Source organism: Lissotriton helveticus, chromosome 8 (genome assembly GCF_964261635.1).
Source record: "Lissotriton helveticus chromosome 8, aLisHel1.1, whole genome shotgun sequence".
Lineage (NCBI taxonomy): Eukaryota > Metazoa > Chordata > Amphibia > Caudata > Salamandridae > Lissotriton > Lissotriton helveticus.
Genome location: NC_136069.1, coordinates 1720840872 through 1720857355, shown reverse-complemented (window position 1 = coordinate 1720857355; position 16484 = coordinate 1720840872). Strand labels below are relative to the sequence as shown.

Below are 16484 nucleotides of genomic sequence, written 5' to 3'. Positions count from 1 at the left end.
TCCTCATACAAAATGGGCCTCCTCTGAGGCTGTCACTCCGGAGACCTGGCACCTAAAATGGAAGTCAGTTGTCTCTCATAAAATCTATTCTGGCTGCTGGACAAGACCTTCTGGACTCCGGACCATCTCCACAAGCTCTCCCTCAGGGATAGCCCATCTTGCTGCAATTGTAACAATTCGACAGGTAACCTCCCCCACCTTCTCTTCTACTGCAGTGCGGTATCTCCATTTTGGGAACCGGTATTCAATTTCATATACACCCTATGCGGGGTCCAGCTAGAAAAGAACTTCCTATCCTTAGTCCAAGGATTCCTTGACCCAAAAAATCATTTCCCATAGTGATAGACTTCTGATCGATATCCTCCTAACTGCTGCCCGCAAAACATACTCGCTAACTGGAAAACACAGCAGCTAGCTCTTTTCCCTCCTGGTTAAATAGGGTCTCCTTCCTGAGAGGCGCGGACAACACTTCCCTCCAAAGCTCCTCACGGATAGTTCGTGAAACCTCTGTCTGGACATCCCTTGATAAGTACTTTGCTACCACCAAGCCCCCTTGAAGCCCTAATGTGAGAGTCGTCCGGCCTGTACCTTGATGCTCACCGCCTCATGTCTGTAACTGCCCTGAACAAGCAAACTATTCGCTCCTCAATACTGGCTGACACAGATCCCCCGATCTCTGCTCTGTCTAGATGACCTGCAATTAAATATGTTTTGCAATATACCGGGAATCATGTACTTTGTACTCTATCTGAGCTGCTCCTCTCTATACATTATTTCTCACACAGCCACCTACTGGTTCTTTTTTTTTCTTTACCTTTTCATTTCTCTACTTCATTATCTGCAAACCTATATAGAGTGCTGTATTTTATAATGCCCTGATTTTATGGGATCCGCCTTGGGTTTGATATACGTTTATAATTATTCTGCACCAGCCTGGTTCCTCTATACCAGTTCTAGGCTCTTCAATATGCGCCTTTTGTATTGTTTTGTTGTTCCTTCCTCCCTTGCTCATTTTGATATATTCCTGAAGATAGGCTGAGGTAGAAAAGCAGCCTTTCGCCTACCTTTCCACCAATAAAGTTTCTAGCGGTGTCCTTTGGCCCAGTTTTGTGCATAACAAATGCTAATTAGTTCCTCCGAAACTGCATTCATTTGTTATGCATGAGGGTTCCTACAATCACATCTTAATCCCTTGTACATGAAGTTCATAACAGAATTAACATACAATGTACAAATGTCATCGCTGTCTTCATCTAAAGGGGATGAATAATCACAATTATAACATCATTGATCTAGGTAGACATCTCAAGGCTACCTCCTGGTATAAAAGACCCACACCTTTGATAGGTAGACAGAAGAAACACTTCTGCTGCTACCGAGGGTCCCTGCATGCTGAGGCTTCACCACACAGCAGTCTGGCATCTCCGTGAGAGGTGTCCAACTCGAGACCAAGATGGGGTCCTTCAATCTCTCCCATTAGGTAATGGGGTGGGCTCTTTCCTAAGGGATTCTTGGCTTTACACCTACATACATGCTAGGTACACTTAGGAAGGGTCTGCATCGTAGGAGTACGCTTGATTACTGTCATGTTTATATGCCTGTATATATTCATTGTTTATCACCATGGTAGAACTCCACCTACTATTTACTCTTTTGCTGCTTATAATCACTTTAATTTCCTTCTGTCTCCTGGTTGTTGCAGCATATGTATTTTATACTAGAATGACGCTGTCTAAATAAATACATATTGAAAACGTCCCACTGTGTATTCTGTATATCTCTCTGAGAGAAAGTGAGCACGAGTAACTAAACAAAAAGTACTGTATTATTTCCACGATCCTCTGAGGGGTCAGGGTTGTCATGTCCAGTGGGAGCCAGAAACTATTCGCTCCCTGGTAAGGTTACGGGGGCTTATGGTGGGACTGTGAGCTAGCTGCTCTATGGGCCAACATATTCTGCGGGGGGGTCTTGGCACCAAGCCTGTCGTCCAACAAACGTGCAGATTGTTCGTTTTGGTAGGAACTACACAACATTGGCACCAAATGTTGGTTTGTTCCTTGTTTAACGGTCAAATCTGAGTAACTCAGTCGGGCTTTGTCAGCGACCCCTACTCATATTGAACCGGAGACGTCCGTAGTTGGAAGGGAAATCCACCACCGCTGAGTAGGTATATCCAATGTATTGGCTGCAGGTTTATTCAAGCTTGAAGGATTACAATTTCCCATACGATGTAAAACGTATCGCAAATTAATTTACAAATCTTTTTCTTTCATACCTCTCACAATATCAGTCAATAGGGTTGGCATTGTGAACACTGATAATGAAGACCAGGATGTTACTCTAAACATTACAGAAAATTGCAGAAAGGCAGTTACTATCAAATTATTGCAACACGGCCTCCCTGCAACGGGTGGTGGCGTAACCTTCATGACTGAGACACACGAGGCATTCAGAACAGAGGTATTGTATTCCTGGGTTAGATTCCGGCCTGCGGGTGCACACACACAATTGTTTCACACTTAAGTTGAAGACAATGTACCTGAAGAATATCTTCCATACGTGGACATAGATGTCCCATGAGCATATAAACTGGTTTACAGGTGCCCTCCCACACAAAACAGAAAATGTCAGACTCAGTCCGCTCAGCAGACAAGGAGCGACCTGGCCGGTTCTAGCTACACACAAACTGCATCCAGACATTGCAAATTTGACAGCTGACGAAATACTTAAATTTGACAAAGATTTAGTAAAACTTTTCTAGAAATCTTACACAGTTGGTAATGCGAACACTAACAGTTCAACCTGCATTGATTGCTCGAGCTGGACAAGCACAATTGCCTACACCCAATATCAGCACACAAACACTGAACGCGGATATAGTGAAAATTCCCACCAGACGGGAGCAAATCCCATTCTGGATAGCACCGAAAATAGCACAGCTTGAAGCAGTTTTCCCCATACAGGCCAGCAGAAAAAAGAGTATACAAACACTTTACTTGCCAATGTGGATGGCTCCCCAGCTAGAGGACTGCACTACTTGGGATAGAGTCTTTGCTGCTGTTTATACCGGAGCACATGGTACCCCTTCAATAGCAGGTTCACCAGAAGTATTGAAACAGATACAGAATGAGTAAGGGGCAGAACCTGCCCTAGACCTGGGAATGAAACTGATGGGCAACTTTCCCCAAATATCAGCTAATATGTTAGGTAACATAAAAGGGGAGACAGCAGCTGTGGTCATACGCCAACATCTGAGAGAGTTCGCTCCTGCACAGCAGGAGCGGGGATTACCAAAGACTATCGAAGACACCTATGCTTCGCTGGGTATAGAGAATCTGGGAGCCACACCAGGGAAACCACAGGTTGCGAGTTATTCTGAAAAGGATAAGTCTAAGCCGGCACCTGATTCTTCTAAAAAGAAATGGGATAACAAACTGGAAAATAATAAACAAAATATGCCAGGATCACGGGGTGGGTCTCAAAGCGAACCCTCTGAGAAAAGATATAATCTTGGAAACCGTAATACCACTAGGAAGCTTGACAGGGATCAGGATACTGAAAGACGCTCCTCTCGTTCCTTTCAGAGTTTATCTGAAAAACACTCGGAGAGGAGGACGGTCAGAGCACAGATCAGAAGAGCGAGTCAAGCCGAAATGGGAGACACATCACACTTCAGACTACATTATCAAACCGGAAGATAAAAAAAAAGACTTCTAAACCTCAATTTAAAAAGAAGAAGGTAGCTGGACTTTAAATAAGAAATGCCCAGGCTACTGAAAACTCTGCTTCTGAATGGTGAATGGGCTCTGATGATGCTAGACAGCACAGCGGAACCTGATACCTTATCTGGTGGCAGTAGCGCTGAGTGAGCATATCACGGTGAAAAAACCTCACACAAGGGTTAAGATCCCACATCATTTACATGAAATAATGCTCCTAATGTATGGGAATAAACCCAGGAAAATGAAGGGTGACTTTTGGGAGAACCTGACACATGGCTACGACATTCTTTTGGCTGAAAGAGATTGCCCCCCTGAGTTTGTAATGGAGTGCACAATGAGAGAAATGGTGATTTTACCAGCATTTCATAACCTTTTTCCAGAGCCTGTAAAACATTCATATGCGCAGGAGAGGGCGTTAGCGTGGCTCCAACACTTTATCGCAATCATCATGTGGGGTAGAACGATGAATATCCTCATCACGAACTCCCATTAAAACCAGCTCCCCCACCCCAGAGGCAGTACCCAATAAAACATGATGCAAAGAAACAAGTTATAGAGGTCCTAAATCAACTTGCGTACCGAGGTGTAATACAGAATTGCACCTCTTCCATGAATAATCCCTTGTTTCCTGTAATGAAACCAGACACTTCAAACGGCCTAGTCTTAGACTGCAGGCATTTAAACATATGCAGATGTACATTTGCAGTACAAAATGTACACTGTGCTGCACTAATGAATAACATTGTACGGAAGAAATGTAAAACATCACTAGATAACCCAAATTGATTTTTTTGCCGAAATATAGAACCTGGAAGCAGATATTTGCCATCATTCTTGGCCCTAGGCTCTTTGTTGTTTGCCCCAAGGGTATAAGAATAGCCCTGGGCTGTTCTCAGCAAGAGTAACAGAGTTACTTCAACACTTCGATGAGAAGGCATTATCATTTTTAATATCACTAAGTCCTTTATCACTCCAGAAGCCACAGACAGCACCTTTCTCCCTCATCGTACCTCTGCACAAGCCTTCGAAGAAAAGATTCAGAAACTCTATTCCTGGGGAGAGGAGTTGTCCTGGGTAGAGAAGTTGGCCTAATGGCTAGAGCGCTCGACCTGGGGATCTGGGGATCTGGGTTCGAGTCTCGGTAACAACGCCAAACATCTTGTGATTGTGGGCAAATCACTTAATCTCCCTGTGCCTAAGAAAAATTAATGTGTGTCATCATCTAATGTAACTGGTGGAAGGTAAAGCGCTCTGATACCTGATTCGGTTTGGGTCAAGTTTGTGCTATATAAAACTCTGCAAAAAAAAATATTACTTGTTCTAATGAGATGGGGGGGTCACTGGCTCACCAGGAGCTACTCACCGCTGATTCCCACTCCCTGTGCTCAGAATTTCTCCTTATCTCTCTGGAAGACTCATTGGAGGACCTCCTGAAATGCAAATCTGGCTCACCTAGGGACCCATGTCCTTCTCTCCTTTTTAGAAAGATGGCCTCCTGGCTCAATCCCACTATAAACCAGATCTTGAATTCTTCCCTGCAACTGGGTATCTTTCCTAACATCTGGAAAGGAGCATTCTTACGGCCTCTGCTGAAAAAACCTAATGCGGATCCAAGTATGCTGTGAGCATTTTCATGCCGATCTCCCTCCTGCCAGCTCCGATGAAAATACTCAAACAGTTAGTTCAGAGATGGCTCTCTAATTTTGCAGAAACAAATAACCTCCTCCATGACTCACAATTGGGTTTCCGAGAAGGACATATCACGAAAACCGCATTGCTGGAAATTTCTGAATCAGTATGAGAGTCTGTAGATTATGGGGACACGCCCATGGTTTTAATTTTGGACCTTTCTGCACCTTTCAACACGCTCTCACATTGGATTCTTCTGGAGCACTTATATCATTTGGGCGTGAGGGGAGTGGCACTCTCATGCCTTCGGTCCTACCTGGAAGACTGCTCTCAACAGGTCTTTTTACAATCTTTCTCATCCTCACGAAAAACTTTAGTGTGTAGTATATGGCAGGGCTCTGCCTTGAGCCCACTACTTTTTAATCTCTACTTGGCCCCCTTAGCCACCATTATCTTATCCTTGGGAGTGAAAGTAGTCTCTTACGCAGATAACATGCAGCTGGTCTTTTCCTTCAAAGAGCACTCCCCTGAGGCATTCAACAAATTTAAAGAATGCATGAAGTAGATTTCCACGTGGATGTATGACAACTGCTTGAGATTGAATGCGGATAAGACAGAGCTCCTGTTCTTCAATCAGAGCTTACCACCACAAACCAATCTCTGGAGTCCAGAAGAATTGTACCCCCTCCTACGCCTGCAGAGTCTGCGGGAAATCTGGGTTTCAGGTTTGATACTGATCTCTCTTTTCCGTCACACATCTGACAAGGTTTGTCCACTTGCTTCTAGAAGTTGCGGTTTTTGAGGAAGGTTTTACGATACCTGCCTGAAGAAAGTTGTAAGATCTTTATACATGCCTTGGTTACCTCCCATTTGGACTATGCAAATAGTCTGTACATTTGGCTTTCCGGTATATTTGGTTTACAAACTACAGATTGTGCTGAATGCAGCAGCAAGACTTATCTGTAGGGTGCCCTTCAGACATCATATTTTCCCCCATTTGAGACAACTACATTGGCTCCCAATAAGTAAGAGGATTGAATTCAAGGCCTTGACGCTAGCTCTTAAAACCACAAGAGTTGTGGGCCCCTGCTATCATAAGCAGAGGCTTAGACTGTAACGCTAGGACCGCTTATTGCGATCTAGCCACTATTATCTGCTTCGTGTGCCACAAAACGCCAAAGAGTGTCAAGGGGGAAGGTCATTCTTGTTCAGGGCAGCCAAACTCTGGAATGCCTTGCGCCTGATCAATTCAGAACTAGAATTCAGGAAGACCTTAAAGACTCTGCTTTTCTCACAGCTGAAGCTCCTCCCCGCTGATCTTTGCTGTCAGTCTGCACTCGCGCCGGCACCTCCGCTGAGGTAGCTGTTGCGCTCTACAAATGCACTTTGATTGATTTATTCTATGTAGATGATTTTTATCTCACGGACGATTAATTAATAAAACACTTGTCCACAGTGAACAACATAATTCTTTTGTTTGCTCGCCTGGGCTACAAATTTAATTTTCAGAAATCAAAGACTGCCCACCTCAATGTCCTGTTGTTGGGATATGAGTTATCAAGTGAAGGAAAAGGCTTGGCAGCCAATTTGTTTTTAGAAAAACGAGCGCTGCTTAATCATCCAACAACTCTGAAAAGACTACAATCCATTTTAGGATTTTTACATTTTGCCAGAAAATACATTTTAGATAACCCAGAAACAGTAAAAACATTCTACGACTTCATGTGACATGCTTTTTCAATCAATCACTGAACACACGACCACACAGACATTTGTGGTTCTGTACAAGCTGACATGATAGTTTTCCAAACACTGACACACATGTATCAACACCACAAACCTGGTGATCCATGTAGACGCGGGTCAAACAGGGTATATTTATAACACATTCAATGAAGGTGATACGGTACCTATTGCATATAAATCACATTTGTATACATACGCTGAGATGCGTTTTTCTTCTACTGAAAAAATACTCACAGCAGTACAGACTCCTGTAGTGAGAAAAAGAGCACTGGCACAAGGGAAACGCATAATCATCATGACCCCAGTACCAACCTTGGAGGTTGTTACAAAAGCAAGTGTTCCAAACACAAAAGCATTGCATCTGCGCAGGATACAATGGGCTAATTCTCTCAGTGCAACAGATGTAGACTACAGGTTTGATTCTACATTAAAACCACAAGCATTCCTCCAGTACGAACAGGAATATCCTCTCCCGATTGAAATAAAGCCTCTAGATCAATATGAATACATCATTTATACTGATGGATCTGCCCAGCCTGCTGTAGGAAGTAAACAGCAATACAGCGCAGCATGCACGATTGTCAAGGGACATATGCAGGACTGCAAGTTCCGTCCTGGTAATACACAGATGCAGACTCTAGGGGATTGCACAGCACAACTGGCAGAATTTAAAGCCATGATACTGGCACTGCAAAATACGGATCGGGAATTCCCCACATTCATTGTTTGTGATTTTTTTATTGTGTCCAGTCTTATAGTGAATATCTTCACTATTGGGGCCAAAGTAGGTTTCAAGATTCCAAAGGTTGCAGTGAAGCACAAGATGATTTGGGAACAGGTGAAATAGCTGAAAGAAGGCTTGCCACTGGCTCATGTTATTCACACATTGAGTCATCAGCATGTAGACGTTTATGTTGAAGGGAATTCCATGGCTGATAAAGCCACCAAGGCAACAGTACAAACTGCTGCCATTGCTGCAATCACTCGTTCTAGCATGAGGATAGACACACCTATAATGATAGCTGTAAATGCCACACACAACAGCTTCTCCTTGCTAAAAGGATTTCCACTCAAATACTCCTGCAAGTTAGATGCTGTATGCTCAAATTCCAGGAGTAGGGGCTAGAGCAATCCCGAATCTTGATTGCAGATTAGGACTAACACTTGCTGAACACGAGGGTCTGGGTTCAGCACACGCAGGGATCACTGCTACAGTTTCACTAATAAAGAAGCGCTATGGATGTCCAGGTCTCACTAAACAGACCAATGATATAATATAACATAGCATAACATAGCATAGCATAACATAACATAACATAGCATACCATGACATAACATAACATAGCTTAGCATAGGATAGGATAACATAACATGACATAACATACCATAGCATACCAAAACATAGCATAGCATACCATGAGAAAGCACAACATAACATAACGTAACAGCACATAAATGAGAATCATCTTTTCGGGGATGGGAAGAAGATGGGAAACATGTGTCAAGAGGCAGCAAGTTGCAACAAAGGTCATTTGCATTAGCAATCCTGCTGATAACAAAAGATTACAAGAATTGCAAGGAATGGCAATGTCGTCTGACTAAACAGGTCTTATCCAGTGGCACTTGGTCTGCATGGGTATGTGGCATCTCCTCACAGGAAGACTTCTGCCAGCTGCATACATTTTGGCAGGTGGTAACTTGGTCTGTATGGGCATGCAGTGTCTGCTCACAGGAAGACATGTGCCAGGTCCGCACATCTTGGCTGGTGGTAAGTTGGTCTGCAGGGCACGCGGCATCTCCTCACAGGAAGTCTTGTGCCAGGTGCGAACATCTTGGCTGGTGGCAAAATTGGTCTGTATGGTCATGCAGTGTCTCCTCATAGGGAGACTTGTTACAGGTGTGCGCAACTGGTAAATTAGTCTGCATTGGCATGCATTGTCTCCTCACAGATCGACTTGTGCCAGCTGCACACACCTTGGCTGGTGGTAAGTTGGTCTGTTCTTGCATCCTGGGGATTTAGAAGTGCCATTCAGCATCCACGCAGCAGCGGAACAGTCAGTTGCGATTCCAAGGGCAGACGTGATAGACTGTAGTAAAGATCCAGGGTACAAAGTGGCTGGAGGAGAGGGACACAATCCGCAAACATAGGAGATGCTGCCCAACGTCCATTTCATTCCAAACCTGAGCATTCCTATCTACCCACAGATGGGTCAGGCAAAGTGTCGTACCAGAAGGAGAGATGGAAAAATGAGCAAAACACTCATCAGTCCAAACCAGGGGCTGAACGTCAGCGGGGTGCACCAGCCATGGTGGGACGAAGGTGTCGTCCAGGTAATGGCTAACTGAATAAGTGGGAGGAAGAACATCCTGCAATGAAACAAGATGTGAACAGTTCCCCAGGACATGGACACCTGAACCACAGTTCCCCAGGGCTTATGATCAGCTTAGATTGGAGAAAGATTACCACTAGCCCTTGTGTCAGGCCTCAGGGCTAGGGTTAGTTGTGGGGTCAGTGATTGTCTTAGGTTCAGAGTTGGGGCAAGGTTTGGGCTTAGCGATAACTTAGATTTAAGACATTAGTTGTTAGTCAAAGCCCCTGTCTCTGGTTAGACATATTGTTAGGATTAAGCCTAAACTCAAGTCAGGAGTTAGGTTTATGTTTCACATTAGCCTTTGATTCAGGGTTAGAAGAGTGATAAGCTTTGCATTGGAGTCAAAACTGTATATTTATTTTTTTTGTCTTTTGTATGTGTGTTAGGATTATGATATCAAGATTTTAGTATTAACAATTGCAGCATATTTCAAAGTTTGGAACTTTCTTTTCAATTAATTTGTTTTGTTGCAAAAATGTTATATTAAAGGGTAACAGAAGGTGTGCCCAGCTGCAACTCACCCACAAAATGTTCCCGCCTATCTGAGAGTGCCCATGAGGGTGTGCTCAGCTGCCACTCATGCACACAGTGTTTCCACCTACCTGAGAGTGCCAAGAAGGTGTGCCCAGCTACCACTCACCCCCACACTGTCCCCTCCTATCTGAGAGTGCCCATGAGGGTATGCCCAGCTGCAACTCACCCACACAGTGTTCCCATCTACCTTAGAGTGCTCATGAGGGTGTGCCCAGCTGGCACTCATGCACACAGTGTTTCCACTTACCTGAGAGTGCCAAGAAGGTGTGCCCAGCTACCACTCATGCACACAGTGTTTCTGTCTGAGAGTGCCCATGAGGGTGTGCCCAGCTGCCACTCATATAACAGTGTTCCCGCCTATCTGAGAGTGACCAGAAGGTGTGCCCAGCTACCACTCACCCCCACACTGTCCCCTCCTATCTGAGAGTGTGCATGAGGGTATGCCCAGCTGCAACTCACCCGCACAGTGTTCCCACCTACCTGAGAGTGCCCATGAGGGTGTGCCCAGCTGCCACTCAAATAACAGTGTTCCCGCCTACCTGAGAGTGCCCATGAGGGTGTGCCCAGCTGCCACTCATATAACAGTGATCCCACCTACCTGAGAGTGCCCATTAGGGTGTGCCCAGCTGCCACTCATATAACAGTGTTCCCGCCTACCTGAGAGTGCCCATGAGGGTGTGTCCAGCTGCCACTCATATAACAGTGTTCCCGCCTACCTGAGAGTGCCAATGAGGGTATGCCCAGCTGCCACTCATATAACAGTGTTCCCGCCTACCTGAGAGTGCCCATGAGGGTGTGCCCAGCTGCCACTCATATAGCAGTGTTCCCGCCTACCTGAGAGTGCCAATGAGGGTGTGCTCAGCTGCCACTCATATAACAGTGTTCCCGCCTACCTGAGAGTGCCCATGAAGGTGTGCCCAGCTGCCACTCACCCGCACAGTGTTCCCGCCTATCTGAGAGTGCCCATGAGGGTGTGCCCAGCTGCCACTCATATACACAGTGTTTCCACCTACCTGAGAGTGCCAAGAAGGTGTGCCCAGCTACCACTCACCCCCACACTGTCCCCTCCTATCTGAGAGTGCCCATGAGGGTATGCCCAGCTGCAACTCACCCACACAGTGTTCCCATCTACCTTAGAGTGCTCATGAGGGTGTGCCCAGCTGGCACTCATGCACACATTGTTTCCACTTACCTGAGAGTGCCAAGAAGGTGTGCCCAGCTACCACTCATGCACACAGTGTTTCTGTCTGAGAGTGCCCATGAGGGTGTGCCCAGCTGCCACTCATATAACAGTGTTCCCGCCTATCTGAGAGTGACCAGAAGGTGTGCCCAGCTACCACTCACCCCCACACTGTCCCCTCCTATCTGAGAGTGTGCATGAGGGTATGCCCAGCTGCAACTCACCCGCACAGTGTTCCCACCTACCTGAGAGTGCCCATGAGGGTGTGCCCAGCTGCCACTCAAATAACAGTGTTCCCGCCTACCTGAGAGTGCCCATGAGGGTGTGCCCAGCTGCCACTCATATAACAGTGATCCCACCTACCTGAGAGTGCCCATGAGGGTGTGCCCAGCTGCCACTCAAATAACAGTGTTCCCGCCTACCTGAGAGTGCCCATGAGGGTGTGCCCAGCTGCCACTCATATAACAGTGATCCCACCTACCTGAGAGTGCCCATGAGGGTGTGCCCAGCTGCCACTCATATAACAGTGTTCCCGCCTACCTGAGAGTGCCCATGAGGGTGTGTCCAGCTGCCACTCATATAGCAGTGTTCCCGCCTACCTGAGAGTGCCAATGAGGGTGTGCCCAGCTGCCACTCACCCGCACAGTGTTCCCGCCTATCTGAGAGTGCCCATGAGGGTGTGCCCAGCTGCCACTCATATACACAGTGTTTCCACCTACCTGAGAGTGCCAAGAAGGTGTGCCCAGCTACCACTCACCCCCACACTGTCCCCTCCTATCTGAGAGTGTGCATGAGGGTATGCCCAGCTGCAACTCACCCACACAGTGTTCCCGCCTACCTGAGAGTGCTCATGAGGGTGTGCCCAGCTGACACTCATGTACACAGTGTTTCCGCCTATCTGAGAGTGCCCAGAAGGTGTGTCCAGCTGCCACTCATATAACAGTGTTCCCGCCTACCTGAGAGTGCCCATGAGGGTATGCCCAGCTGCCACTCACCCGCACAGTGTTTTTGCCTACCTGAGAGTGCCCATGAGGGTGTGCCCAGCTGCCACTCACGCACTGTGTTCCTGCCTACCTGAGAGTGCCCATGAGGGTATGCCCAGCTGCCACTCATATAACAGTGTTCCTGCCTACCTGAGAGTGCCCATGAGGGTGTGCCCAGCTGCCACTCATATAAATAACAGTTTTCCCGCCTACCTGAGAGTGCCAAGAAGGTGTGCCCAGCTGCCACTCACCCACAGAATCATCCCACCTACCTGAGAGTGCCCATGAGGGTGTACCCAGCTGCCACTCACCCACAGAGTCATCCCACCTACCTGAGAGTGCCCATGAGGGTGTGCCCAGCTGCCACTCACCCACAGAGTGATCCCACCTACCTGAGAGTGCCCATGAAGGTGTGCCCAGCTGCCACTCACCCACAGAGTGATCCCACCTACCTGAGAGTGCCCATCACTCCAGAGGATGGCACCAGCGCTGATGATGATGTCTCTGCCTCTTGGTGCAGCTGAGTCCAACTTGCCCACTTTTACAAGCTGAAATTCTTCATCCTGGGATATCTGCACATTTAGGATGTTGTAGGTCGCGGGGGCATCTCCATTTGCATCGAAGAATATTTCATCCCCTGTACGAGTCTGAAAGCGAATGTGTTTCAAGTAGTGAAGAATCTGAAATGTGAGAATATAATTATGGACATGGTTTGATGCTTGTAATTAGTTGACAGCAATAACTGTGTAAGCAGAAAGGACACAGAGTCCTCTATTCCCAGCCTATTAACCCTACTTGGGAGGAGTACGGAGAGGAAGAAGATGCAAGCCCCAATGACTTTCAACAGCTGTGGTTGGGACATTCCTGCAGCCTCGTCAGCTGTCAGTGGCTGCTCTACACACAGGGGGCTTCATTTATGAGGCCTTGCGTCAGTTTTGTGACACACTCCAGCAATGCGTCACTTTTGCGCTTACAGATACGTCAGAAATACTGACGTATCTGTAAGTCCTTGCGACATGATGTGTCATACATTAAATATGACGCATCATTGGTGTCGCAAGGAGTGCGCAGTGAAAAGTGACGCATCACTGTTTTCACGCAGCGATGCGTCACTTTTCATAAATAAGGCCCAGGGAGTTTGGTTCCAGCCTTCACCAGGCTGTGTCTTAGAGCTGAGGTTTACCTACGTTTGTGAGACTCACACAAGAGACGTTCCACTTTAAGTGTTTGAATGAATCCCTGACCTCCAAACTCCTTGTCAGGAATCTGACTCAAAGGGTGCCAGGGGGGCTAACAGAGGGTACTGGGTCACAGTTTTAACAACTGTGGTTTCTTGCCACTGATGTCCTCTGACTCCATAATGCAGACTCCCAAACTCTGAACCAAGTGTTGCATTTTACCACTTGGCTTTCATGGAAGCGAGGCAGAGGAGTCCAAGGCTTACTTGGGAGAGGTGGTTTGGGCTCAAGGGCATCAGATATCAGCCACAAACCTAACAACACTTGCAGTCCAGGCAGTGCCTTTTTGATTAATTGAAAAAATGTTCTATTACACAAGATATTAAATACTGGTCACAGGTTAAAACAACCATACAGAAATAGCAGGGGGAAATACATATGATGACACCCTCAAAAGGACATCACAAAAAAAGAGTGCACACTAAGGAAACATCTCACAGGTCAGGTAAACTGCTAGATACACCCTGTATCTAATGCATTTGAGTCTCCTCTAACATTGTGTGCACCATCTGTTATGTACCCCAACCTAGACCTAAGTAGCAGAACAACCTTTCACCTACATTCATCCTTCCTTGCTCTGCATACCGCACTGACCTTTCACCCAGTCATGTGCTGAATAAATGTCGATTGGTTTCCTTGAAACTAGCCTCATTTATTATGCATGAGGATTATTAGAAAAGTCCCTGCACATGACGTACATAACAGGATTAACATACTCTGTACAAAAGGCAGGTCATCGTCAACCTAGGGTGACAGAACTACTTTGCATAATTGCAGGTATTGATTTAAGCTCATTTACATGATTGTACTCACAACATATTGATTGTAGTAAGAACCCTGAGGCTATCTTTATGGTATAAAAGAACCATAGACAGTGGAGAAGCTTCAACACTGACACTGAGGTCACTGCACGCAGATGCTCCGACACACAGCTGTCTGACATCCCTTGCGGGGTGTCCAACTTGAGACCAAGATGGGGTCCTTCTTTCTATCCCATCAGGTAATGGGGTGGGCTCTTTCCTAAGGGATTCTTGGCTTTACATCTACGTACATGCTGGGTACACTTAGGTAGTGTCTGCATCGTAGGAGTACGCTTGATTACCGTCATATTTATATGCCTGCATGTATTCACTGTTTAGCACCATGGTATTTATTTTAAAGGTTTTATATAGCGCTGGCTAGACCCGGAGGCATCAGAGCGCTTTACAGGAGCAAGGCAAGTATCAATGGAACAAAGTATGCACACAAAATACAATCAAGGATAAGAGAATGTCCAACATTGAATCAGGAGAAACATACAACATTTACAGAAATGCAGTTAGAACACAGAATACATGGGAGACCATGGAGAGCTAGGCAGGGGTAAGTGATAAGGAGAACACAAGGAGAACGAAAGACCGGCAGCTTAGCAGAGAGATGACCTGAGAAGTCACAAGATATCATGTTCTGATGGTAGAAATTACCTACTATTCACTCTTTTGGTGCTTATAATATCTTTCATTTGCTTCTGGGTCCTCATTGTGGCAGCACATATAGTTTATACTAGAATGACGCTGTCTCAATAAATACTTATTGAAAACGTGCCACCGTGTATTCTGTATATCTCTCTAAGAGAAGCTGAGGACGAGTGACATCGAAAAGCACTGTATTGTTTCCTTGATCCCTGAGGGGTCAGGGTTGTCATGTTCAGTGCTTGCTAGAAACTATTCACATCCTGGTAAGGTTAGGGGGGCTTACGGTGGCACTGTGAGCTTGCTGCCCTATACACTGACATATCCTGCGGGGGGGTCTTGGCACCAAGCCTGTTGGTCAACAAATGTGCAGATTCTACGTAATGGTAGGAGTTACACGACATTGGCACCCAATGTGGGTTTGGTTCTTATTTAACGGTCAAATCTGAGTAGCTCAGTTGGACTGTCTCAATGACCCCTACTCATATTAAACTGGAGACCCGTAGTGGGAAGGGAAATCCACCTCAGTTGGGTAGGTATACCATATGCATTGGCTGAAGGTTTATTCAAGGTTGAAGGATAAAAATTTCCCAAATAGTGTAAACCTTTCGCAAATTAATTTGCAAATCTTTTTCTTTCATACCTCTCACAATGTCACTCAATAGAGTTGGTGTTACGAACACTGATAATGAGAAGCAGGATGTTACTCGAAACATTACAGAAAATTGCAGAAAGGCACTTATTATCAGATTATTGCAACACGGCCTCCCTGCAACGGGTGGTGGCGTAACCATCATGATTGAGGCACGCAAGACATTCAGAGCAGAGGTATTTTTTCTATTATGTTTTTTAATTTTATTTATTGATTTATTTTAAAACATGCCCAGTACACAAAGGCCTACTTGTACGTGGCATTCCTGGCGTTTATTGTATTCGGCTAGTACTCTCGGTTTGTCAGCAGCCCCGAATACGCCCCTTCACCCCTCCAGATGGGTAGGGGGCTGGGGTTAATTTGCTTTCTCAGGCGTCATGCATCACCCAGCTCGGTGACACTTTAGTGGGGGACGGGGGTCTCCTGGAGGAGTCGGCCTCCTCAGAGCTGTTGAAACCCGCCAGACCAAGCTCAGTGTTGGGAGTGGAGGAAAGGAGGGGGGTTTTAAACCATATGAAATTATCCTTAAAAGTACACATCAAAACTACCAGTGATACTACAAGTATAAAAAAAGAGAGATAAGAACAATGAATTAACAAGAATGAAAAAAAAAAGAAATAATCCAGATTCTTAGAAGAATACTCCAGCAGCATACATATGTTAAAAAGGGAAGAGACAGGATGAGAAAAACAGCAGTGTCAACAATGGCATTTGGATGAAAGTTCGTTGGCATCGTTAGAGCAATGTTGTGTTGATAGAAACAATTAGAGGTTCAACAACTAGCAGCAATTTATAATAAAGTGCAATCAGATGTAAACAGATTTAGCCGCATTAAATAAAGTGCAATTTGGTACTGACTGTTTCATTAAAAGTAAAAACAATGTCAAGCCCGTCCACAATTAAGTTAATTTACAGTATGAGTGGCGTATAAAAAATAGTAAAAACAAAGTTTAAAACTGTATTTTCTGGGTTCAGTG

General features: G+C 45.7%; 1 protein-coding gene across 1 annotated transcript in view; it reads right to left on the bottom strand.

Moving 5' to 3' along the window:
- Positions 1-16484, bottom strand: part of LOC144774148 (extracellular calcium-sensing receptor-like) — a 129614-nt gene that overhangs the window by 66611 nt on the left and 46519 nt on the right. Inside the window, exon 4 of the mRNA XM_078659167.1 lies at positions 12619-12846. Within this exon, the coding sequence (XP_078515293.1) occupies positions 12619-12846 (228 nt within the window). The remainder of the gene's footprint in view (positions 1-12618; positions 12847-16484) is intronic.